This window comes from Hipposideros armiger, unplaced genomic scaffold, assembly GCF_001890085.2.
Source record: "Hipposideros armiger isolate ML-2016 unplaced genomic scaffold, ASM189008v1 scaffold_125, whole genome shotgun sequence".
Taxonomy (NCBI): Eukaryota; Metazoa; Chordata; class Mammalia; order Chiroptera; family Hipposideridae; genus Hipposideros; species Hipposideros armiger.
This window is the reverse complement of record NW_017731475.1, coordinates 390,653-416,645: the sequence shown is the minus strand read 5'-3', so window position 1 is coordinate 416,645 and position 25,993 is coordinate 390,653. Positions and strand designations below refer to the sequence as shown.

The window sequence follows — 25,993 nt, the reverse complement described above, 5'->3', positions numbered from 1 at the left end:
TGCCATTTTGAATATTAGTAGTATCTTTAAACACAAAACACTAAAAAAACACCTAAAGGTATTTATTCATCGATTTTTTGTTGTTGTTGCCAGCTTGTACTCATTGGGTTGTTTAATACCTGAGTATTGTTCAAAAGGATGTCACAATTCAGGCCAGTGGTTGGACAATCAGAAGGCTCAAAAAATTTAGTTGTTGAGAGCAACTATTATTCAGTATCCCTGAAAAAATTTTTCTCTACTTTTGGCAGAAATTGCCCATTGGCATCTTGAAGAAACATTTGTCCCCCCTCAGAGCCTCACAAATGGAAAATTGTGCTGAATGAATGTCTTTAGTATCTACAGCCAGGAAAAAAATGTATTCTTTGGAAGGGACTGTGAAAAGTCTTTAGAAACTGGGTTAGGATGGATTTGAACAGATCTCTTTTGTTACACTGCAAAAAGCCTTTAGTTTGTTGTCATATCTCCAAGTGGGATCAGCTTGTAGCAAATTCAGTTCCATTGCAGGGGTTACAAGTCTTCAGTTAGAAAGCAGAAAAGAAAAGAGTGCTCTCTCTCTATGTTTGGACAAAGAAAACATTGCCATTTGTTAAGCTATTGTAAGCATGAATGAATTCCTCTCAAACAAAGGTGAAGAAGCTAAAGTCTTTAGTTGGTTTAAGTTAAGAAGAATGATATTTCTCTTCTGTAACATATTTAATGATATGTATCACGTCAACACACATATGGTATGCCAAGTAATGCAATGGTACTTGTTCTCTATTTCATTTGTGACATTTAGAGAGACATTTTGTTTCTTTACAGGGACCATTTTGTAGCTGAAGGTTTCCTGAGATCTTGCCTGTGTACTTGCCTCTTGCTTTCATTTCTTGCCATTTCCTCCTTTGCATTTTAAATTCTAATGAAAACCAAACTGTCCAGCTCCCAACCAGCCTAAGCACGTTTCACACTTGTGCCATTATTCACGCTGTGCTCTCTGTGTTGTAAATTCTCCACTCCATGTAGCTAACCCCTACTGACACTTCAGAACTCAGCTCAACAGCACCTTCTCCAGGAAGCTCTTCCTAACCAGCCGGTCTGGGTAAGGTTCACTTTCTTTGCCATCTCGCAGCTGTCTTCCCAGTCCTTCTGATAATGTGGGCCATGTCGATCTTCCCTTAGGGTCTGTGATCTACTTGCGAACAAGGACCACTGCTTTGTAAATCCTCAGTGCAGTCTATTGCTCCAGTACTTTATGTGATTAAATACTCACTGGATTATGTTGAGGAATATCATAGCGTCTTGCTTTTGAGGGCTTTCAGTTTCATGAGAAGACAAATGTACAAATACATATATGATTCTAAGGCAATAGGGCCTCGTATAAGAATGGCCTAATTTAGATTGGAAATTAGATGTGTCTATACATAATTTAGATGGGGCGATGAAACCTGAGACCTGAAGGAAGAGTAGGAGTTACTCAAAGACTGGGCGTAGGAGGAGAATCCCAAGCAGAGGCAAGAGCAATGATGAAAGGCTTTGTGTGTAAAACCTATATTAGGCTTTTAGAAATATTCACTGTAGTTTATTGAGAAATAATTTACATACAATAGGACGCAACAATTTTCATTCAGGGTGCATCTTGAAATTTTCACATACACATACACACTCGTGTAACCACTACCCAGATCAAGAATAAAGAACATTTTTATTACTCCTTAAATTGTCCTTGTTTCCTTTATTCTAGATGATTCCATCCAGGATTTTGGCTTCTATCATTAAGTGTGATGCTTTTAAAGAACTGAAAGAAGTTCAGCGAAACAAATATTGGGGGATAGTAGAGAGAGATAAAAATGCAGAGGCAGACAGGTGGCAGATCACGGAAAGGCTTGAGGACCTGGTTCAAGATTTGGACTTTTGGCCCAAGTGAAATGAATAGCTATGAAGATCTGAGCAAAGAGATAACATGGTTGGATTCGTGTGTTAACAGTTATACTAGTTAGAGGGGGTTAAGTGGAAATAAAGGCACCATTTAGGGAGTTAATGTAATATTCCATGGGGAAAAGATAATGGTGGCATAGGCCAAGGCACAGCATGGAGATGGAGAAAAATCAATAGGTCTGAGATGCATTTTGAAGTTGGTAGGCCTTCAATAAACACTTGTTTAAATGAACTCAATTATTTCAGTAAAGAGCATCATTTAAAAGTCATAATTGCATTTAAGCAGTTAATGTTGCTGAAGACTAATAGAGATATTCTCCCAACTATGAGTAGTATTTATTGTTTTCTATGTTGGTAAAGAGTACTTCATAAGAAATTAAATTTATTTTTCTACCTACAAAAGGAATATTGCTTGGAGTTGTCTATAATAACTAAACTTTTGGCCATGAAAAAATGAAAAAGATTTTGTTTCTATTTTGTAATGAGTGTAAAATCATAACAAAATGTGGAAATTTTCATGTTGACTTATTTACTCCTGTAAAATACGATTCACTTTGCCAGCAAAAAAACCACCATCACCACCACAACAACAACAACAAAAAACCCCAACAAAACATTGTAAAGAAAGAATACTCCAAAGAAATATGCTATTTAACACTTTTACCCTTATATTAGAAGATATTTAAGCAAATTAATTATATGTCAAAAAATCCTGAATGATATTTACATTTATTTAGGTAAACACCTTATCATTTACCAAAACTATTTTTATTTTGCTTGTTCTTCTTTTTTTGTATAATCAAGTGCACTTCATCAAATAGCCTATTCAGATTTTGTTTGTGTGTGTCCACAGCTTGAAAACGTGATACATGTTTTAGATTCTTTATCCGGTAAAACAAAATGTTATTGCTGAATTTCCTAGGGCTACCATAGCAAAGTGCCACAAACGGTAATTTTGGAACAAAAGAAATTTACTGTCTCACAATTCTGGAAGCCAGAAGTCCAAAACCAAGGTGTCAGCAGAGCTATGCTTCCTCTGAGACTCTGCGTATAAGCCTTCCTTGCCTCTTCTTAGCTTCTGGTGGTGTTTGGTGGCAATCATTGGCATTTCTTGGCTTACAGATGTATCACTCCAATTCTCTGTCTTCACATGGCATTCTCTCTGTGTTTCTGTCCCTTCACATCGCATTCCTTTCATAAGGATAGCAGCAGTCATACTGGATTAGAGACCCACTCTGCTTCAGTATGACCTCATCTAAACTAATTACATCTGCAATAATCCTATTTCCAAATAAGGTCACATTCTGAGGTACTGGGGTTTAGGACTTAAATATATCTCTTTTTTTGGGACACAATTCAACTTACAACATTTACCAAAACCAATAAAAGTAATAGCTTCTGCCACTGGGGAATTACCTAGCAGCCAACCTCTCCATTTTCTACATGTATTTTCTTCATTACAGGTGGAAAAATTATTCAATAGGGATATGAAAATCTTGCGTATATATGTGTATATGTGTGTGTGCTCACCTCTACAGACCTGGAGTAGATCCCATCAGTGATAACTTATAGAGTCACAGAAAACTGTGCAAACTGTGTTTCACATTTCCATGCCTAGTTCATTTATTTTATTGAAGCATAATAACTGGCAAAATTTTCTTAGAGTAAGCTATGCATTTTTGTTTGTAGTAGCAACAAACTATTTTTTTATTCTCTTTCTCTCTAGTGTGATTTGATATAAGTAAAATAAAATTGAGTACTAATGGATAGCTTTTGTTTCTATGTCCTGGATAAGATGGGTTACAAAATACCAAAATGCTCAACGATTTTGACTTAGGATGGATTTAAACTCTTCCTTCCTTGCACTTGGGAAAATGCATCATTTGTTGTGAGCCTCACTACTCTAAAAAGGAGATCTGAATAATTCAATTACTTTAGTCCTGAATTTCCTCAGTAATCTGATTTTTTTTCACTCAATTCGCCAATCATTTGGCAATATTCAACTGACATTTAATGCACATCTACTGTATACCAGGCACAAAGAATCAGAGCTGAGCTATAATCTCTACACTCAAAGACTTTCCCTAGATAACTAAATCAAAGACCATTTTTCTGGGCTATTTTTCTTAATACCTTTCACATTGGATTATAGTGTATTGAAATATAGGAATGAGTTAAACAGACTGAGAGGGTGAATAAATATATCAGGGGATGTTAAAGTTATTTTTATATCCCTTACTCTGCTTTTGTGACTCATGTTTGGTATTTTTATATATTTTTATTTCAGCTGAAAGAGACATCGGTGTCTACTGTGGGGTGCAGACCATTACAATGAAGATTAATTTTTGCACAGTTCTTTTCTCCGGTTATTCTGAAACAGATCTGGCCCTGAACGGAAGGCATGGGGATTCCCACTGCAGGGGGTTCATTAATAACAACACCTTTCCCGCGGTGGTCATTTTTATCATCAATCTCAGCACTTTGGAGGGCTGTGGCAACAACTTAGTGGTAAGAATCCTGTGAAATAGTATGCTAGGTTTGGGGTTGCAACTAAAAAGAAAAATCTTCCCATTTCATGAAATAATCAGAAGCCCAATCTATCTTTCATGAAAAAATTCCAATAAAACTGAACAAATCACTTTCCTTTGCCTGCTTGAGGCTTCTGCTCCCAAACATACAATTTTATTTTCTAAAAATGGTTCTCTTTATTGTAGCACGGCAGGTGAGGGGCCAGAGATGGGCTGTGCTACTCTAAGCAACATTATTTTGTGTGAGTGACATTGATAAATATTTCTCCAGTTTGTCATTAGCTTTGTTCCTAATGCTTTTTATGGAAGTATCTTATCATACAAAAATTGTTTGTTCCAGTGAGTTTGGCAATAAATCACTTGGCCTATTGCTTCTTAGTGACCTAATTCAGAAAGAAAGATGAAATATAGAATGGGAAAGTTAGAGTTGTCTAGGTTTCATGCTTACCATTGAATAATTCACGCCAGTGTTTTGTAAAGAGGGCTGTCAGCATTTCCAGTGTGAAATTCTTCATTGTGTGGATTGTCCTTTGCATTTCAAAATGTTTATCATTCCCAATCTTACCCATGAAATCCCAGTTGTACACTGTTTCTAGTCATTGCGAATTTCAAAACACCGCATCAAATATTTCCACCCTGAATGAGAGCTCCTTATCTGTGCTGTTCCTTTATTTATTCATGCATTGAAGACCAAAAATAGAATTGAATAAAGAATCAACTCTCTTGGGAATTACAATTAATTGAAGTAAATATTTGGGAGGTGTTACACTGAAATTCATTTAGCATTATTTTTCATTTTGCTTATTTAAATATAATCTTATTACTAAACCTTTGCAAAGACAAAAAGGAGATATTGATTATGATCATTGAGCCCGGTGAAGAGAGAGAAATTGGCTCTGCCTCTTCACAGATTATTGTTTGGGATTAAGGGGGAAGGCTTGGTTATTCTAAGGACAGAGTTTTTAAGACTTGGTGGGAGATAGGGGGCAGGAAAAAGAGATTTCTTTGACTCTCCTTTTTTATCTTTTCCCAGACGGCAGTTAGAATATTGTGCCAGTGATTATTTCCATTTCTGCAGCTTGAGTATTGTTGACTCTGTTAAAAACGTTTATTCTTTTCTCTGAGTTGTGTGCAGAGAGATTATAAAGCAGGCCAAAGGGGGAGTGAGGTAGGTTGATTATTACATGTTTGTGTTTCCTTGTGGAGAGAGGAAGCCAGGGTGGACAGCAGCATTATTTTCTTTCCTCCCCAACGCCTTACCCCATACCCCAATGCCTTTCCTTCATGGCACTTTCTCCTCTGGATTTAAGTCTTGCTCTACTACCTAGAAAACAGTTCAGAAGAAATGCCAGGCAAAGCGCACATGAGTGTGTGTGTGCACGTGCATGTGTATGCATGTGTGTTACAGACAGAATTGGTATGTTTAGCTAGCCCTTCAGGCAAATAGTGAGAGGAGGGAAGATTGGCTTATTTTTCAATTTTGCCTTAGATGCCACCAGCTTTGGAGCCTGTTCTAAGGACATTCCTACAAGGGAAAAATTAAGTAGACTACTAAAGCACTGAATTAGAATCGAAATGTTTTCATTCATAATGATTCTGGCTCTATTCATGAATTAGCCAGATAATTGCCTCAGTTTTGCCCATGTGCCCCTAGGTTCATGCGTAAAGGTTATTTTGTTATTGAAAATTAAGTATTACAGGTCTCCATAATATCTGCTAAAAATATTTATTGAGTGTCATATGTTGATTGACATAGTGAGAGGAACTGTATTCCTCTGGTATTATGAAGGTCAAGAACAATATTGATTCTTCCTAAAAGGCTAGCTCTTAGCTTTTAGTGGGGTCGGAGAGTCCAGTGAGAGCTCATCAACCCCAGAAATAAAACACACATGGACAATTCTTTTTTATAACTTCTGGGAGTCTGTGATCCCCTGAAATCTACTTAACGCACTACTGGCCTGGAAGGGATGAGAATCTCCATGTACTACAGAGGAAGACCCTGAGATCAACTCTCAGAAAATGTGTGACCTTAACTCATTTCTTTAAAAGTGATCTCGGCGGCCCCAGGATGCTGGCCTCACTGTGCTATGCTGAAGATGAAAAGGCAGATGAGGGGTCTAATCATGGATGAGGGGACTGCTGAGTCAGGAGGCTGCTCAGACACTGTGACTACTGCTCTGATGGAGAGAGGCACCGCGGGGGGAGGCGGGGTGGGGGTTGGGGGGGACTGGAGGGAGCTTCCTAGGGAAGATGACTGAGGTCCAGGAGAGGAGTAGGAGATGTCCTGGGGAAGTAGGGGAAAGAGGAGGCAGAGGCGTATGCGCAAAGGCCAGACAGAGCAACAAAGGGGCTGGAGCATTTTTAGCCAGGGGTGGGAGCCTGAGGCTATGAAGCTAAAGTGGAAAACACGATCAGATTTACAGGGGTCTTTTAAACCATGCCACGGAATTGGAATTTCTCATGAACATTTTCAAATTACTTGTTGTAGCATTCTGAACACATAATCTTTCTCCTTTTTTATTTATGAACTATAAGTAAAATGTCTTTGGTAAATAGAAAGTTTCATTTAGCTAAGACACGGATAATCACTTAAAGATAGCATTATGTATGTATAATCTCAAAATCATGACATGTTATGTATAGTTGAACAGATCCTAGAAATGATCTGGTCTAGCACCTTACATGTGAAATGCCTAGACTTGTATATAGCTATTTAATCATTGAACTTAATCTACCATTCTAACAGGTATCCACAGTTCCTGGAGTCAGTGCTTATGGAAATGCCACTTCAGTACAAATAGGAAATATTTCAGGATATATTGACACTCCAGACCCACCAACAATCATCAGCTATCTACCTGGGCTCCTTTACAAATTTAGTTGTAGTTATCCATTGGAATACCTGGTTAATAATACCCAGCTTGCTTCGTAAGTTGGCATTTTATTCTGCTGTCTCATGTTGTCTGTATATTTGAGTCGTTTCTTATCGTGAAGGGATTTATAAAAATTTACTTAGCAGGATTTTTTGAGAGTAGCCAAACTTAGTGTAATGGCAGCCTTATTAAAAGTATCTATCTAGGGCTGGCTGAGTGGTGCATTGGGTAAGACTTAGCTTGGGATGCCAGCTTTAAGCAGCAGGGCCCTGGTTTGGATCCCACATTAGGGCCAGTGACACTGTGCCCTCTACAACTAAGATGGTGAACAACAGCTTGACCTGGAGCTGGGCTGCCGTGAGTCACCGGTGACGGCGTAGGCTGAAATGGGGCTGGCCGGTAGCTGGCATGCACTTTTGTGAGCTGCCGTGAGCCACCGTGAGCAGTCCAATGGCTGGCAAGCGACTGCCTCACCTGGGAAGAGCGCAATGATAATACCAACATGAGCCAGTGAAGTGACATTCTCCACAAGTAGACTGAAGAACAAAAGGACAGCAACTTGTCTGTTCCCCTTCCCTGATTCCCCAGTGCTGTTCCCCTCCCCCAATTCCCCAATAAAATCTTAAAAAAAAAAGTATCTATCATCTAAAATGTTATGACCTATATCAACAGCTGAAGAGATATAATATATATTATATATAATATGTATTACATATTGCATATTTTATATATACTATAGTACATATAATATATATATATATAATATATATAACACATATATACATATATATATATATATATATAATTTCCCCCCAAATTCAAACTGGCTCAAACTAATCAGGTGTCTGCCTTGGGTTCTCCTCACTCCCTTCAGAATTGCCCAAGAACCCAAGAATTCTGGATGCCTATGCAGTCCAGACGGCCTATCATTATTTCCAATGTGTAGACAATTCAATCACTACATTGCTGGGTCCTGCTTGTCTTCAGTCTCTGCCATATGCTCTCATGGTTGAGTTCTGCTGCCCCAGAGTCTGGGGTCTCAATGCCTCCTGCTGAGGTGCCACCTGCACAGATGCTGATGATTTCCAAAGAAAGGTGGCATCATCCAGCACCAGAAAGCTCCAAACGTGGACTGAGGTCATAGCTTTTGTTTACAGTCATGTTTTCATTCATTATTCCTGAGGAACATACTCTAAGGCAGGCATATATCCACATCACACCATAATCATCTGAATTTGTCAAATACTTTTGACAAAATGGGGTGATGGAGAGAAAACTTTCCCTTTCCAATTCTAGGGTTTGCTGTCTATCACAGAGGTATAGTTTTTGTTTAATCATAGTCACAAGGAAACATGAAGACCACATTTTGCTTCAGATGAAAAATATTTGTAGCTGGTTTTAATGACACAATGATGATAAACACCTGGTCAAAAGGAAGATTTGAATTTGGAAAACAAGAAAGACCTTAAATCTAAAGGATACAGGTGTAGAGAAAAGCAGGTCATTAGGTTCTCAGTCTCTCCCTTTATTCATCAGCCCTACCCACCCCCCACTAAACACGCACTTGTACCTGAGCTTCACTGCGCATGGAAAGTCATTCATTTATTCAATAAATATTTCCTGTGCACCTACATGTCCCATGGAATGTTCTAGCAGTGAGCAAAGTAAAACAAAATCCCTGATCTTGTGAAACTTCTGTTCTAATGGAATTGATGAAAATGTGTTTGCATCAGATTGAAATTCTTTTGGAATGATGTTTTTCTGCAAAAAAAAAATCTTATATAGGTAATGCAAAACAGAAAAGGATGCCTTTATAAATAAAAGATAATAAAGAACAGTTTGTTTTTACTTGGCCCCTCTTACTTTTTTATTATGTATCTGTTTAAACCATGCACCTATTCCAGGCCTAGTTAAAAGTATGTCAGGCTTACTCAAGAATTTCAATGCCTTAAATCTGACATTAAGTTATAACTGAAATTTTTAATTTAAAATCTCATCAGTGCTTTCCTTTTTCTAACTCCGTTTTAGGTCCTCAGCTGCTATCTCTGTGAGAGAGAACAATGGTACATTTGTCAGCACTTTGAACCTGCTACTTTATAACGTAAGTTGATTGGTGAAGGATGTTATTTTCTCACTCACTGTTCTGAGGAGCCATTTATGCGAATGACTTTTATATAAAAGTCTACCCAAAACGCATTAAGCCTGTTATACTTTGGTAACATTTATTCTTCTTTCCTACCATTTTCAGTTATCTTAGTGATAAAGGTATAAAACCTCTATTATTTTCTAAAAGTTGATAAATGATTTAAATTTTATTTCATAAATATGATTCTACAAAGTTACTTCAAGTGCCTGTCTGCCTTTATATATACGTATGTATGTATGTATACATGTATGCATGTATGTATGTGTAGCCATAGTCAGGGTCAAGATTTGGGTAATATTTTTGTGGTAAAAAAGATAAGAAAAGCTTAAATGACACTTTTCATGAAGGCATCCTTGGTCGTGAATGTGTTAATTATTTTAACACAGCTTTGGCTGATGTCAGTTGTGTGACATCTGAAATAATTTGGGTTGACTACATAGTATTGTCTAAACTTTTGTCATGTAAATACCAGCAGTGGCAGCAAAATGTGAAAAATACATGCATTTTTATTTATAACTCTAACATTAATCCTCCAAATGATATTTTCATGTTGATTAAAAATTTTTATTCATACATTTAAATGTCTGATTTAAATATCAATTTTTTTAATCTATCAACCAACATTTTTATAAATTATGAATCTGATTTTTACATTATTATTCATGTCATCATTGCACTGAGTTATAATTCATGCAACTGATTTAAAAGTCAGTGCTTTATACTTTGAATATAATGAACTATAAATATTGTAGTATGACATTTTCCAAAGGCATTTTTTAAAAATTGTGTTTGTAAGTTTGTAGTCTGACATCACAGAGTTGTACACAACAAATTAAAATGTGTTGGAGAGAAGATCTCTTTAGTTGGTATGATTTTCTGCCATTTCTAAACTTTATTCTGTAAGAAGCTGCCAAGTTACTTGGTTCTACAGTCTAAGCAAACATGTGCCAATGTTCATTTCCAATATGGCCAGATATTTATTATTGCTGGGAGGAATATGTTTAAATTAAAAGTTTCTATTTGTTCATTTATATGTGTAAGTAAGCTTCCTGAGATAGGATTGAGGTACTAGTTTGGGTTCTATATTTTTGGTTATAATTGAGTGAAACAAAAATGACAATTCCTGATCTTAAAAAAAAGAAAAACATACCCACATGGCATTTAATGATATCATCCCTTTCTGTGAAATTAAACTATTCTCTCATTGGAAAGCAGAAAATCAAATTTTTGGAAGTGTAGATTTGAGGAAAGCTTTGCTATTAAGGTCTTTTATCATTAGAAACAATATTATAGTCCTGTTGCTAAGTAGACATAATCCTTCATAGGGATTCTGGGATCCAAATGCTAAATAAAAGCCTATAATTTGATGATAACCTTAAGATTTTAATTCTATGCTCAAAGGTAACCAATTGTTGGTTATCAGACTATAACTGAAATAGGTAGTGCCAAAATACTTCTCAGTTTTAATTATTTTCCAATAAAAGTATTTTTAATGGTTAAAAAATAATTAAATTTTAGAAGTTATTTACTAACCAGTTATTTAATAGAATTCAACTATTTCCCACAAACTAGTTTTTTTTTAATTAAAAGACTATTTTTTAGGGCGGTTTAGGTTTACAGAAAAATGGATCTGAAAGTACACAATTTCCACATACCTCCTCTGCCTGCACACAAAGTATTCTGCTATTTATACCTTGTATTATGGGGTATATTTGTTATAATTGATAAACCAATATTGATATATTATTAATTGAAGTCCATTGTTAACGTTTAGGTTCACTCTTCACGTTGTATATTCCATAGGTTTTGGAAATGTCTATGATGTGTCCATCATTACTGAATCCCACAGAAGAGTTTCACTGCCCCAAACTGCTTTTTTAATATGGTACTACATAATTTTTGCCAGGTTACAGTGCATTAAAAAACTAGTAATTTATAAGAGGAAAAATTGGGGGTATACTTTCATTAATTGATCCAAAATCCTATTTATTATTTGTTTGGGACACTAACACGTAGCTACCCAAATGTAATTTTATTGTAGCATTTCAAATTAAATATTATTTTACAACCATAAAGGGCCATCTCTGCCTATTTCACATGCAGAGTTTTTAGTTTCTAACCCTTAGGAATGTTGAAAAATTGTATTACCTACCTGTATTATATACTCTTATTCTTTGGTTAGTTATTTGGAAGGAAGGTTGTGCTCAATTTGGATTCAGTGCAATTGTTTATTTCTCTGTGATCTGGGATTCAATATGTGTACTTAGGAAAATTTCATAAAAAGCAATGACTTTATTGACTATGCTATTTCCACATATGCAGGCTATTTCAAATTGAACTGTGACCTTTTTTGTGAAATATAAATATATTCGTTTTCTCCTCTGTGGAAATGGGAAGTGAGGATGACTTTGTGAATTTGAATTGTACCTAACTATTACTGTCTCCTCAGTAGATACAGAAACAATAAATCTGAAATAAGGTTATTTTTAATATGAGTGTTTTTAAAAATCCAAAATAACAATAATTGATTTTAGGGGCAATATTTTACTAACAAGAGTAAAAGCAACTATCCAAAATAAAGTCAGAGAATTACCTTTGAGAAGCAATTTTAGGAGGAAAAAATTGGTGATTCATGATTAAGCCACACCTGAGTAATATCATTTGCAAATGCTTTAGCAGGATAATGCTTGTGAAGGAGTAAGTTTCTTCTGAGCAATATTGATGCAGTGTAACAGGAAAATGCTGTATAGTTAATGAAGTGTGCATTTCTTGTACAAGTTAGAAAAAGGAACCAGAAAGATAACTAAATATAGATATTACTTATCAAAAATGGCTAAAGGGGCTATTATCATTTATCACAAAATTATAGAAAATAGGGACAGCATATAATCCCTCATTTATCTGGTATATTTGGGATGAAATATTCCACATTAATGCAACTTTTTCAAAAGTGAAGCGTATAAACTATTAATGTTTTAATTTCAAAAATTCAAAATGTGTTGCTTTTTTTCTAGCCTTCTTAGAATATGTTCTGTAGTTTGCCTTTGCCTGGTGACTTTGAGATTTCAAAATGAACATTAAAAATTTCTCTTTGCTGAGAAATAGCACTATCTTCAGAGTTACTACATTTTGAGGAAACAATTGGCCTCCATGCTAAATGATTTGTCAGCTTACATTTTTAGGGGATTTTTTTGCACTCTACAACTTTTTTCTCTTTTTCATTATTATCATATTAAAGTTGTCACTTCTCAATTTCTAATCTGCTGCTTTAATCTGCTGTAGGTTGGAGAGTGATATAAATAAGCTCTCTAGAATAGATCTCAAATAAGGGCAAAAAGGTAAAAATGAAGTTCTGAGATACCCTTTTATAACTAACCACCAAGGAATTTGGTGCAGAAACTCTATGGTATATATTTTGGCAGTTTAGAGAACATATGGTCTCTTTTTGTTTATCTACTAAATTTGATAATTTCATATCATCAGGTAAGTGATTTGGGTAAATGAGATATTATCAAGCATATAATTCCTATAAATCCAGTGGCAAAGGGCTTAAACTAAAACAGTATATTTTGAATAACCTTTTTAAATAAATGAAATATTAATTTAAGTAAACTGAATATTGACAATTGAATTAAACAAATGAAATATTAACCATTGTCTGACTATTAACAATTGAGTAAAATTTAAATGCACTGAACATTGACCATCATATATGGGAAACTATGGAAACGAAAAGATTTATGAACAAAAATGAATTTGTTACTTGTATATGGTTTAAGGACAGTTCTACCAAGAAACTAGATTAACTAGGTTCTTTTGGGAGTTGGTTTGTAAATTTATGCTGATTTACTCCTCTTTTTCTGTATGACATTTTTTAAACTTGTAAATGTGCTGTTGTTGGGAAGGCAATAGTGGATTAATTGTTAATTTTTTTCATTAGGATTCAACCTACAGTCAGCAGTTAATTATCCCAAGTATAGGATTACCTTTAAAAACCAAAGTATTTGCAGCTGTACAAGCCACTAATCTGGATGGCAGGTATTTTCAAACTCTTATCTTTTGTTGGTTAAAACATTTTGGCTGCCTAAAGCTTCATGCATAGAAAAGTTAGCTCATTTATTTTTAATTTCAAAAATACTATCATTGCCACACCACTTAGGCATGCTCAAAATAATGAATTACAAGGATTAAGAGGTGACACAAATTTTATGTCATTAATTGGAAATAAGTCTCCCCATAGAGAAAGGGGAATGATGACTGAAAGTGGGCATGGGAGATCTGCTGGGATACCAGAAACTTCTAGTTTTTCATCTGAAAGATGATTAATGAGATGTAGTCTTTTTTGCGAACATTTTATTATACTATATTATTATTTATATGTTGCATCCTGAAAAGATTATTATACTCTAGAAACTTGGTTCTACGTTATCTTCCCCCTTTCTGTCTTGGTATTTTTATTCTTGGCTATATGTAATTCTTTCAAATTGTCTTACTAAATGCAGGTTTTTGAATTTTATTTTATTGGCATTCAGTTCCCAAGGACTAGTAATTTTCGTAACACCAGAGTTGGGAGGAAGTAATGTATAAATGTAGGCACAATCTGGCTTTGTGGAGGAAGGCTATGTGTTTGCCTCATGGCTTTCTTCTCCCTAACATAGTGTCTATGTGGATCCCAGTCCCACACTCCACTGATTCTGGCGTAATTTAGAGTGTACAATTTATGCACCAAACTCCTTTGCTGTGTGTGGTATTATAATAACCTTTGTCATCTGTTACAGACAGTAACTTCTGGGAACAAAAGGCCATTGTTCACAGTGAACGTAAAAGCACCTATGCAGCGCAGGCTCTGGGGTTTTGTTTCTTCAGGTTTTGACTCTTCAGTTGCCTTGTACACAATTTTTGTGTGTGTGGTATCAGCCTTAACCCACTTGATGCAGGGTGGCAATGTATTGCAGATTGTAAAACACCTTCAAATTTAGGAGAATTTTTTAATAAATAAGAATTCACTGTGAATAACTAATAAAAAACTATATTCCATGGGATAAGATATTTGTCAATATTTACTTGCCTCAGATCAGTAACTAATACCCAGTCAGAGACTCTGACTCTAGATTCTGCTTACCTCTTTCTTCAGATGGAATGTCTTAATGGATTATTGCTACACGACCCCGTCAGGGAACCCAAATGATGATATTCGGTATGATCTCTTCCTTAGGTGGGTGTCTAAGTATTGTATTGATAGCAAAGACCCAATTGTAGATAATTGAAATAGAAAAATATAAATCAGAGAATCAAATTATAGGGCGCTTTTATAGCTTTTAAATGTGAAGTTTTACATTTTGAACTTTTAGTCATTATAAAGCTGGAAGTACAAAAGTTGAGAACAGTTTTTAACATGAAATGCTGATAAGGCTGTTGTTGAATGAAAGTTGCAAGTAAGCTAGGTCCATCAAAGATGTTTTATTCATGTTTAGGACATATGGGAATATTTCACTGTCTTAGGAAAGTCATGACTAGGATATTATTGACAATACAAGGAAGGCAGTGGGAGGGTACTATTTATCCACAGCTAGACTGTCTCATCATATGTCAAAAAATGAATAAAATTAAAGTAATGGTCTAGGTAATTTAGACCCCAAAATTCTTTTCTTCATTTATCAGTATTTAATATAAAGTATAAAATAGCCTACCACTCCTTTTTTATCAGAGCCAATAATTTCAACTTCATTCCCCAATAGACAGTGATAGAGTGGATGTAATCTACATTTGGGGAAAGGGGACATTGATCATAAAAGCATTCAATCATCTCAGTTCTCTTTAGCATTTTTATCTGACAGCAGAACAGACTTGAGAGTTAAGCAATGGCTTCTAATCATGCTTATAAATGCAGTTGGCTCAGATCACTGCTGCTTATTGACACATGATGGAAGTAATATGATGGGAAACCATAGAATATGTTTTATTCGCTAGTCAAGGTTAAGATGATGTTCAGAGGGTATGATCAAACCGACACTCTTATATCCTATTTCTGGAAGTGTTAATTTGGGTAACATTTTTTGGGGGGAAAAATGTCAGTTTGTTTCAAAAGCCTTAAAAGATTTGGTATTCTTTAATTCTATGTTTTCAAATTGGGAAGCAGATTCTAAAATATTTATGATTTTCTGTGCTGTTTAAAATAATAATACATGGAAATAAACCAGATGTTGCGCAATAAGGAAATGGCTAGGTGAATTGTGGAGAACCAGTAAGTTGAGAGCTCACACAGGCACTACAATCATATAAAGTTATAAAACAGAAAAAAAAAAAGGTTGGTTCTGTTTTATCTCCTCCCTTTCTGTCTTCTTGGTATTTCTATCCTTGGAAATATGTAGCTCTGAAAATTTAAATGTATCAAATATGAAGTGAGTCAGCCTGAACAATTGCATGTACAATTGACCTCATTTACATTACATATGATAGAAAAGACTGTAAGGAAATACATGAAAAGGTTTACAGTGGTTATCTAGGCATGGTGGGATTGTTTTGGCATTTTTCTTATTTTCCAAAATATCTATAATGATCATAAATTGATAATCTGGAATACGGTCATCAGACTTCTATCTGGTATAACTACGGCTTCTATTGCGTTCTCAATATTTTCAGTTTTCTTGCTGAAAACTATAGAATAGTGAAATGTATAACTACAAAATGTCCTCCAAATGCCATTTTCAGTAACACTAGGAAAGAAAAAAAGCTGTAGAAATTCCAAAATACGTGTTCAATGTCAATAAAACCAGTTAAGATCAAGAGAAAAATGGTGCAAGGAGAGGTTTGCAGGGAGCAGTGAGGGGAGAAGTGGCAGGAGAGGCAGGGAAGAAAAGTGAGTGCTGTGGGGTCCAAGGCATGTAGGTCCAAGGAACAGCCAGGAAAAATGCAGACCTAGAAGGAGAGGACATCACTGTGGGTGGGCGTTGGTAGGATCAGGGCTCAGCTCCAACAAGCTACCAGGGCTGGGGTATATGGAGAATGAAAGAGTAGAGAGTGTCCAGAGTATCAGAAGTGGCAGATCTCATAAAATGCCAGCAAAAGTACACCTTCTAAAAGTGAAGGAATCACCTGGGAAGGCAAAGGCCCTACCCTTGTGGAATAGGCTCGTGAATAAACCTGAGGAACACAGGGCTGACCCCATGAATATCTTTAACTTCAGAGAGGCAGAGAAAACTCAGCTGCACAATTACGCTGTATTCCAAGAAAACTTGTCTGAGATTGTAAAACAAGAGGAAGCCCTGGAAATGAGGAAATCCTTAAGGAAGGTCACTATCATTCCACATTGCCTTAGGAGTCCCCCCAAAATAACAGGTCTGGGAGATCCAACTCTTTCAAATAGAAATGGTAAACAAATAAAGGCTAAGAAAAATACATACATTACTGAGAAAGCACAAAATGTAACAATCTTTGTGGAGGACAATGTGACAAAGTACATTAAATGATTTCACAGATATATTGTACTGATAATCCTGCACATATTCAAAATGATATATTATAAGGCTATTTATTTATTTTTTGGTAAAAAGTGACATATTCAAAGGTATTCAACAGTTCAGAAATAGGTACCGGCTAAATACACTCTGGCAGATGTGCATAGTGATGGAGTACTACTTAGCTGTGGAAAACGAATGAAGAAGCACGCTAAGTACTGATATGGAAAGATCTCAATAATACATTGCTAAGTTTTAAAAAGGCAAAGTACAAACTAATATGGGCTGTGCTATAGTTTGTTTAAGAAGGGGGGAACAATGAGCATCTATTGCTTTTGCTTCTATTTGTATATCCCCCGGGGAGGGTGCAGGACAAGTTTGTATGTGGATATGGAATAGTGTAGACAAGGGCAAAGACAAGAGGGAGACTTTTTACCATCTATACGTATACTGTTTGAATTTTTGACCCATGTGAATTGACCTCCAAAATTTGATAGTAATGTTATAACCCGAAAATGATCTATTTACATTTTACGATCTAGGTCATTCTTATCATATCTGTTGAATGAGCCTATTCTCTTCTTAAATGTCTCTAACATGGCATGATTTTGTTAACTCTTAATATAGTGGGCCACCCTTAACTGTGCAGAAATTTATTTACAAGTCCCAGTGGGCTGGTACTTTTCAGTAATATCCTGTTTTCCCCTTCCTTAAAATGTAGCTGTGACAAAGACCCTCAGACCACTGTCATTGAAAATGGCCGAAGTCAGCAGGGCCGGTTTTCCTTTGAAGTGTTCCGATTTGTGAAACACAAGAATCAGAAAATGTCCACCGTCTTTCTGCACTGTGTTACCAAACTATGCAGAGCTGATGACTGCCCCTTTCTTATGCCGGTATGTTTTTTAGCAACTTTTCTCTAAAATGTCAAATTTATCTGAGCTGAAAGGTTTTCAAGTGTTAGGCACTAATTTCTATAGGGAGAGTAGATATGCATCAGGTTAAACTATTTGAAATAGGATTTATTAACTCATTCAGTAAAGATCTATTGAATGCCTGCTTTGTGCCAAGCATTATAGTGGGAATGAATGAATTCTGAATTCAATTAGTTTATTTTTAGGAGTATGAGATAGTTATGGAATAAAACAAGACCAAAATGGTATGGCACAAAGGCCAACATAGACAGATGTGGGCTGTAGTAAGAGGTAGTCCTCGTCATTGAGAGAAATAAAGCAGGAGACAGTGGGAGGATTGGTGGGAGAGATGAACCTTGAGCTGTGACTTTGAAGACAGATGAACCCCAAAGGGACAAAATCAACAGCGTGAGAGACATTTCATACCAAAGGATGGTCAAAGTCACAGACACTTAAAACAAGAGTAGCCAGCTGACTTCTAATGCTTCAATAAGGCTATGGAGCAGAGTGGAAGATGATGGGAAAACATGAGGAGGGGTCAGGGCTGGCACTAGAAAAGGAGACTGGGGCCAGATGGCCTGGGAATCAGTTGGATTAAAAGTTAAAAACTATAAAATGTGTGGATCTGAATTGCTTACAACTATCATATAAAATATAGATCCATTTACTAGTGAATAAAAAAATTATATTTCTGTCAGACCCCCTAGAGTCACATCAGTGTTAACTTGTGAAGAAGGAAGGCATTTTTTTAAAATTTGAAATTGTTTTAGTATGTTTATATTTGTGTTCAAATTCATGCATTTCTTTATGCTCATTGATTAGTTTAGTCCTAACTAGCTATAGCAGATAGGGTTAAATAGAGGGTTCACATTACCTTGGCTCTGTGCTGACCAACATTTCAGGGAAAGATTTATTAAAGGCTTGAGAAAAATAAAAGTGGAAAGGTTTGATAAACACAGCTCTTTTTCAGGAGAGCCACTGAGCTATGTAAATTAATGAGGCAATGCACAATTACAGCGGGAGGAAATAAGAAATGGGGCCCAAGCCAGGATAAGAAACACTGTAGCAGTTATATGCAAAGTAATTAAATAAATGCACAGAAGTAAATGAATAAAATTAAACATGTGGTATCTCTTCCAAAAGAATCTGCTTTCCAAATGGCCATAAAGAAACAATTTTGCGCCGGTGTGGATTTTCATTTGTTTTCATTAACTCCTCAGATTTGCAGCCACAGAGAAAGGAGAGATGCGGGGAGGAGGACCACGTGGCGCCCCCAGAGCACTTCTGGGAATGCCATCCTCTCTGCGGGTCCCATCATCACTCGGAGTGGTAAGCGTGCCCCTCCTTTTGTGTGTAGTAATAGATGGTTCCAAAATGGCTTGTTATTTGGCTTCTGAGGAGAACTCAAAGTGGTTCCTAAAGAGCACTAATTAACTGAGACAAGATAAACTGCTAAACAACTTTAATTTCACAGTAGCTTCCTGTTTACTCAACTTACACACAAAGGGCAATGTTGTCTTTACCACATTTCCTTTTACACACACACACACACACACACACACACACACACACACGCACGCACGCACGCGCGCATCGTGCTGGACTGTTTCATTTGTTCCCTGGATCCATTCTACCCTTCCCGGCCTGCTCTCTGCCCCTGAAGACTGGCCTGTGTGAACTGCGTCCACCGGCTGCCTTGCCATCTAGCTTCCCGTTGGGCTTGGCCAATAGGTGGCACTGTCAGAGAACCAGGCTGGGCAACTCTCTCCATAGAGCTACTTTCTCAATTCTGGATACCCTGCCCTTAACCCATAGCCCAGGTAACTTTATTTTCTCTTGTGAATTCCCTACATCTTTATTAATTGTCCTATTAAACTCTCATTAAATTGCCCAGTTTGAGCACCATTTGTTTCCTCCCAGAATCCTGAATATTACATACCCCTATCCAGTGCACTCATTCATGCTCATGAATCTAATGGACACAGATGTTTATACAGATATATCCTCATGTATACAAATATTTATACATGCATTCTCTCCTTCTTGCTCTCCAAACGGATATTGCTTTAGATCAGCATGAAACAAGAGATGTCAGAATCAGTTGGATAAAACACATGTAGAATAAACAATGCAAATTAAAGTAAAAACAAACAAACAAACAAACAAACAAACAAACTGGGTCTAGTTCTAGCTTTCGTATTAATGAGCTATAGATGACTTGGGATTTCACTTCACTTCTCTGGGCAAATGCTTCTTCATTTTTAAAATAAAGGGTTTGAAAAAGTAGCCTTAAGATTTTTTCTAACTCTGTAGTTCTAAATTTATCTTTAAAAAGCAGAATTCTGATTTGGATTATATTCTAATACTTTTTCTCTCCTTTGTATTACCCATAAAGCTATCATTATGCTTCTATTAGGTTATCTTTACCCTTTCTCCCACTCCTCCCATCCCGCAGTGAAAAGAAAGTTTTGACTGAAATAGGTAATTAAACAAGAAGTGGTTTGGACCTGAAAAATCCAGACAAGTGCTTTTTTTATTCACTCCTTTGTGCTTTTGTAGACATAGCATAATTTAAAAACAAATAGGTCTTTTAACTAATGCAGAAATTTATTAAATACAAAATTTCAAACTTATTTCAGACTCCCCGAGGGTTTAGTATGTGTTTTGAATGCTTTGAAAATAACTGGTTCGTTGTTTGTAAAAGGCCCAAAGCTTACCTCTATCTAGCTGTCTGAAAAAGCTTATAGAATTACACTGCATGGAAACTCAGCTCTTGTTGCCGATAATTAGGAATGCTTTGGGGTAGGCACAGTAAGAATTATTTTTATTTCTATGGAGCATATCTAGAGTCAGTTTGCTGTAAGAAAAGAACCTTGAAAGAGACATCTCTGTGTTCATGTAGACGGCTTTTCCTCCTTTTTAACATCCTTGCCTGCTTCTTACCTGGACCAAATGGAATTGATTATTATTATTATTGAATTTAAATATTACACATTTCAGATAACTTGCTAATGTAAGATAATTTTTAAAAAGACCAAAATTACTATGACCCCTCACGTCACAGTCAAGATATACCAAGTAGAAGTTTTTAAATCTACCATAGTTGACTGGCTATCCAGCTTTGTAGCTTTCACTCACACCGTACTCAGTCACTCAAACCGTACTCAGTCACTCAAAACATCTATGTTAAAATCTCAAAGAGCTAATGCCTTTCATCACAATGCCACTGATGTCATGCTGGATTCCTTCCTCTCTAATTTCAACTTGTTTCCACCTCAAAGGTGACATTTATTCCTCAATATGCTAGAGTTGCCTCTTAGTCACCTCAGTCTGTTCATAGGTAAAGCCCTGAAAGGAGCATGTTCAAACATTCCAGACCCCTTTCATTCTTCTCTCACTCTGTGCGGATTTGTTTTTCATAATTTTGATAAATAGCAATAGGATGTTCCTCTTGGTGATCATGGTGGCCTCACTGTGTAAAGAACCACATATAACAATGTTTACACTATAATACTATGCTATCCATGCAAAAAATATATTTTAAATTCCACATAAACACAGAACTCAGAAATCAAGCCATGTCCATCCACAGGCAAATCTAATATAAACTTAATGTCCTGCTTAATGGCCAAGGCTACTTCCCTTCCTTAGTTTCACTTTATTTTTACCTTAGGTCAGCTAGATTTATCTCTCTAGATCCTGTGGCCGATTTTATACAGAGAAGTCTAATTTCAGGCTTGATTTGCTCTCTTCAAAACTCTCTGATACTTGAAATTTTTGCCCTGTTTTCTCGTTGAACTACTCCTTTACTGTAGACATCTGACTTAGGTTAAGTTTAATAAGTTGTTAAATCGCAGAACTTCTGTTTCATTTTGTGTTTTAAAGAAATCAAATCCATTCTAGTTAGTTTTACCCAACATTGTTAAATTATTTCGTTAGTTGATTTAGGAAAATATTCACATCCTCAAAATTCAAAATCCACAACTGAAAATTCTTTTAAACTCCCAAATGTTAAAACTGTTTGGTAGGAAAATGCTTATGGGTACAGTTCTGGAAATTCAAAGGTACAATCACTGGAAAACAATGGTACCTACTCATTTATTTACATAAATTCTGATGGAGAAGTCCAAGCCAAACTGGTGTCAACGAGTTTTATGGATAGTTAATAATTCATTTGAGCATATTTCCTTAGCCTCTATGTGGGCCAGGCACTCTGGTAGGAAGTTTGAATACAATAGAGAATAAGCCATAGTCTTTGCCCTCAGGGATCTCAGAGTCAAAAGGTAGAGATAGACTATTAACGAACATAACTGGGTAGAAAGTAAAAAGTTTGGAGGTTCTGAACTTGAAATATATGGTCCATTTTACCACATAAGTAATTGAAGATTAAATAAAATAGTTTGCTTGTGCTAAGAAAGGGGAAAAAATTATTCTGCATATATCTTTGTACTGATGTTTATTTTTCCATTTGTTTCAACTATATATATGAGAGAAAAAATGGAGAATGGCAAGTTATCTGCTACTGCTGGCTTTCTAACAGCTGTGGTATTGCTGCTACCACTTTTTTCCTATAGGTCCTCAGCTAACTTTATGTTTTAGACGAGCCCACCAAGTTTAGTATCGCAACCTGTTCTAACTCTAGAAGATTTCTTTGTGTATGTTAAGACCAAGTGGATGGGAGAGAAAAACAGAAATGTGTGGTGACAAAAAGCTCCTGGAAAATGTCTGTCTTCCCTTTCTGGGCTAGACAGTGCTTTGATTGATTTATTGATTATTTCTTTATTTTTTTATTGCAACAGTACTAAAATTGCAGGATGCCAGAAATAGCAACCAGATAAAGTTATTATTTCTACCTTTATCCATTATCAATGGAATTCCAAACAATATTCAAATATTACATACATGCTTTGAATTTAGCCATCTATCAAGGATAGGATGCTTTCACTTTTTCAGAGTCCTGGAACCTGGAGCTGGCATGGGTCATTTGGTATTTTGTCCTCATGTGGGGATTTTGTTCAGAGTCAGGTACTCATGAGTGACACCTGGGATATTTTTTCTTACAGAAGTGTTGGTGATAATGTGGAATGGGAGGGGGTATTCTGAATTCTTTCCTTCACCTCAGGATGCAGAAAATAGTGGGGGCTTCCTGTCAAAGCACTTTTGCCTAATTTGGGACACGTAGGAGAAAGATGCTTTTTATTCTTTAATAGAAACTTTTTTTTTAAGCAAATGAATGTGATTTCTAAATAAATAATAACTGTTAAAAAGGAATTTTAGAGCATTATATATTCTCCCCATGTTCCAGTGAGGCAGTTGGTCTTGGGAAAAGGGCACATGGATCTTTTGGATGAATCAATCACAGATCATTCATTTATCCCATCTATTTCCATGAGAAGAAAGTGTCTATAAAATGGTGTCAGTAGGAGGTTAGGATTTTCCTAAAGGTACCCTATAAAGAAAATTGATGCTGTTTTTCTTTTTGTCCTATAGCAGTGCAGTGCATCATTCTAGAGAATTCTGTCAATGTGTGCTCTGTTAATTTTGGGCATTGCTCTGTAGGAATCAAACAGCAGAATAATCATTTCTGCTAAGATTCATGTCTTAAAAGAAATGGCATGACATGTTCTCCATTAGGGAGAACATCTCCCATCAATGGTTTTAAACACTAATCCTGGAGCTTTGTAGATTGAGATATTCATCTTGTAGGCTAAAAATATTTTCTGTAATTGGCTAGTTTATATTATTTTAGAAAAAGTATCCTGAAACTGAGCTTTTATTTAAACATATATTTACTTTATCATGGAGGTTGTGACAGATGGAAGAGTCTTCATCTGCAAAATGGGGTGAGCAATTATATATAAACCATACAACTATTATGAGGATTAAATGTGATAACATATGAAACAGCACTTTGTAAACTGTATGGCACTACATACATATTAATTGTAATAATATTTATACCCCAAAATCAGTCAGCTGTACACATTTTATGGTTCAAATGACAAACCCTCACAGACACATACACATATTTAAACACAAATATGAAATCCACTTATTGTAAAGCTCAAGGGTTAACTGATATATGACTACAAAATGGGTAACAAAAATTGGGAAGCCGAGTGAATGTGTTCATTGCATCTATTATTACATTTTTCAGAGAAACGTGAAAAATCAACAGTTTCAATCTTTGACTTCACAAATGCAAATAAAACTACAACTCAAGCTCAGACGTCCTATTTTCCTTTCATTTAGTTATTCAGTGTGAATTTATCTTCTTGGAACTTAAAGTGATGTTTTTGCAGATTACAATTGGCAAATTGGCAACTCTTAAAATAGAGCGGCACTAAATAATGAATATCCCTCTATAACAGAATAAAAAATGGCATGTTATAGGGCTATAAAAAATGTAATAGCTGTTAACAATTACTGCCCCCACTAACATGACTAAAAAGATAATGATGAAGCAAAACTGGCAGAAAAGAATACAGCACAATATATATATTACGATTATATTTGTATGCCCAAGGCAGTGGCATGGTGTGGGTTTGGGGAACAGAGAAATGGTGAAATCCTGGCCATGTGGAATAGAAAATGGGAAAACAGAATGGTTTAAGAGGATTTTTTTTTTATTATTGCCTTCCCCATGGAGCTTGTGGGTGAAGGTGAGGGAACATGATGGTAAAAAGTAATTATAGAATTATAATAAATATAAGAAACATATAGAAATATTGTGGAGACACAATATTGTTTTTCTTTTTTCCCCCTCCAGACGAGACTCCAACCAACAATTCGCAGCTTGGTAAGATAATTAACAGATATTGAAAATTAAAATATGATTTAATTAATAAAAAATTTTAAGTATTTTTTGATTAGTTACAAAACTATAATCAACTAAATATAATGATATCTGCTTTTATAAGTTTGTATTATTTTAAATAATAGTTCACTGAGGATTTTTGAACTCATATGTGATCTGTCAGTCAATTTTTATAGCATTTTATAGATGGCTTTTTCTTTTTTTTTTTTTTTTTCGGTTGCCCAGGGGATACCAGGCCTCTAAACCGTATAATCCTTTGGTTATTGGATTGAATTACAGTCAAATAGATTGTTTCATATCTAGTGTCATGCTGTTATTTTATAAGTTCTGATGACAGATGTTTTGCAGGTATAAAATGGGGTAAGATGAGATAAATCTGATATTGGACCCGCCCACTGTTGTGTGTTTTATTACTTGCAGGTTCTCCAAATGAACCTCCTTTCCAGCTGAATGCTGTCACTGGCGCACTGATATCGGGAACGGTCATTCTGGGAGTCATGAGCTTTTCCCTTCTCCTGTGCTCACTGGTCCTTCTACACAGGAAGGCACCCACCAGTTTGGTGTTGAATGGCATAAGAAACCCAGCCTTTGACTGACTGGAACAGGTCTGCTCTGGGGAGAAGTCTCACTGACTATAACATGTGTGACTGCAGTCGGTGTTCCATTTGAATTGAAGCCGGCCAGCACTTGATATTTGTAGTAGGTTTGGTAGGTTTCACAGTGTAGCTCTGTGATGGTAGTGAAATAATTTTGATGACATTGCTCTTGTCACTTATGTATGTGGTCAGCTGTATTTGTACGGCAGTAATGGGTATACCGACAATAAGCAAACAATATTCAGGACTTAGGTTTTACAGCGTCAGTCGTATTTTATTTTATTTCAATTTTTCATTTGAGTATTGGTTATAGAGAGAAAAAATAGGTATAGAAAAAAATTGAATTTGTCAGGTTTTTTTCCCCTAAGCATTAAAACCCAAGGCTATGCCATTTAGATTTGCATATGTGGTCCCTAAAATGAGTAGTGTTTCGTTTTGCTCCAGATAATTCCAGTTTGGGGATATGTTATAATTGGACTGGCCAATTTGGACACCTGAGATTTAATTACAAATTCTATAACCTACTGCGTTTGGGGCTGATTTCTGTCTGACAACATTCATTTTTCAGAAAAACTCTTGGGAAATGTACCTTAACGTGGCGCATCCATTTGTGTAGCAAACAGTAAAAATAGTCGTTAACCTCGGAAAGATACTAAGTGACCCTAGATGATTATTCATTGGGCTGTGATCAGTTTCTCCTTCCGGTTCAAGTGAGAACATCAGCAGGTGTTGACGCTCCTCCCAGGTAAAC

The 25,993-nt window shown here is 36.0% G+C and overlaps 1 protein-coding gene across 1 annotated transcript in view; it reads left to right on the top strand.

The window, feature by feature from the left end:
• ZPLD1 (zona pellucida like domain containing 1) overlaps nucleotides 1–25,295 on the top strand; it is a 35,998-nt gene extending 10,703 nt beyond the window's left edge. The window contains exons 2-10 of the mRNA XM_019648337.1: nucleotides 4,202–4,422; nucleotides 7,189–7,370; nucleotides 9,344–9,416; nucleotides 13,402–13,499; nucleotides 14,596–14,676; nucleotides 17,640–17,811; nucleotides 19,050–19,158; nucleotides 24,599–24,628; nucleotides 25,067–25,295. Coding sequence (XP_019503882.1) covers nucleotides 4,202–4,422; nucleotides 7,189–7,370; nucleotides 9,344–9,416; nucleotides 13,402–13,499; nucleotides 14,596–14,676; nucleotides 17,640–17,811; nucleotides 19,050–19,158; nucleotides 24,599–24,628; nucleotides 25,067–25,242 — 1,142 coding nt within the window. The 3' untranslated portion in view covers nucleotides 25,243–25,295. The remainder of the gene's footprint in view (nucleotides 1–4,201; nucleotides 4,423–7,188; nucleotides 7,371–9,343; nucleotides 9,417–13,401; nucleotides 13,500–14,595; nucleotides 14,677–17,639; nucleotides 17,812–19,049; nucleotides 19,159–24,598; nucleotides 24,629–25,066) is intronic.
• Nucleotides 25,296–25,993: the final 698 nt, after the last annotated feature.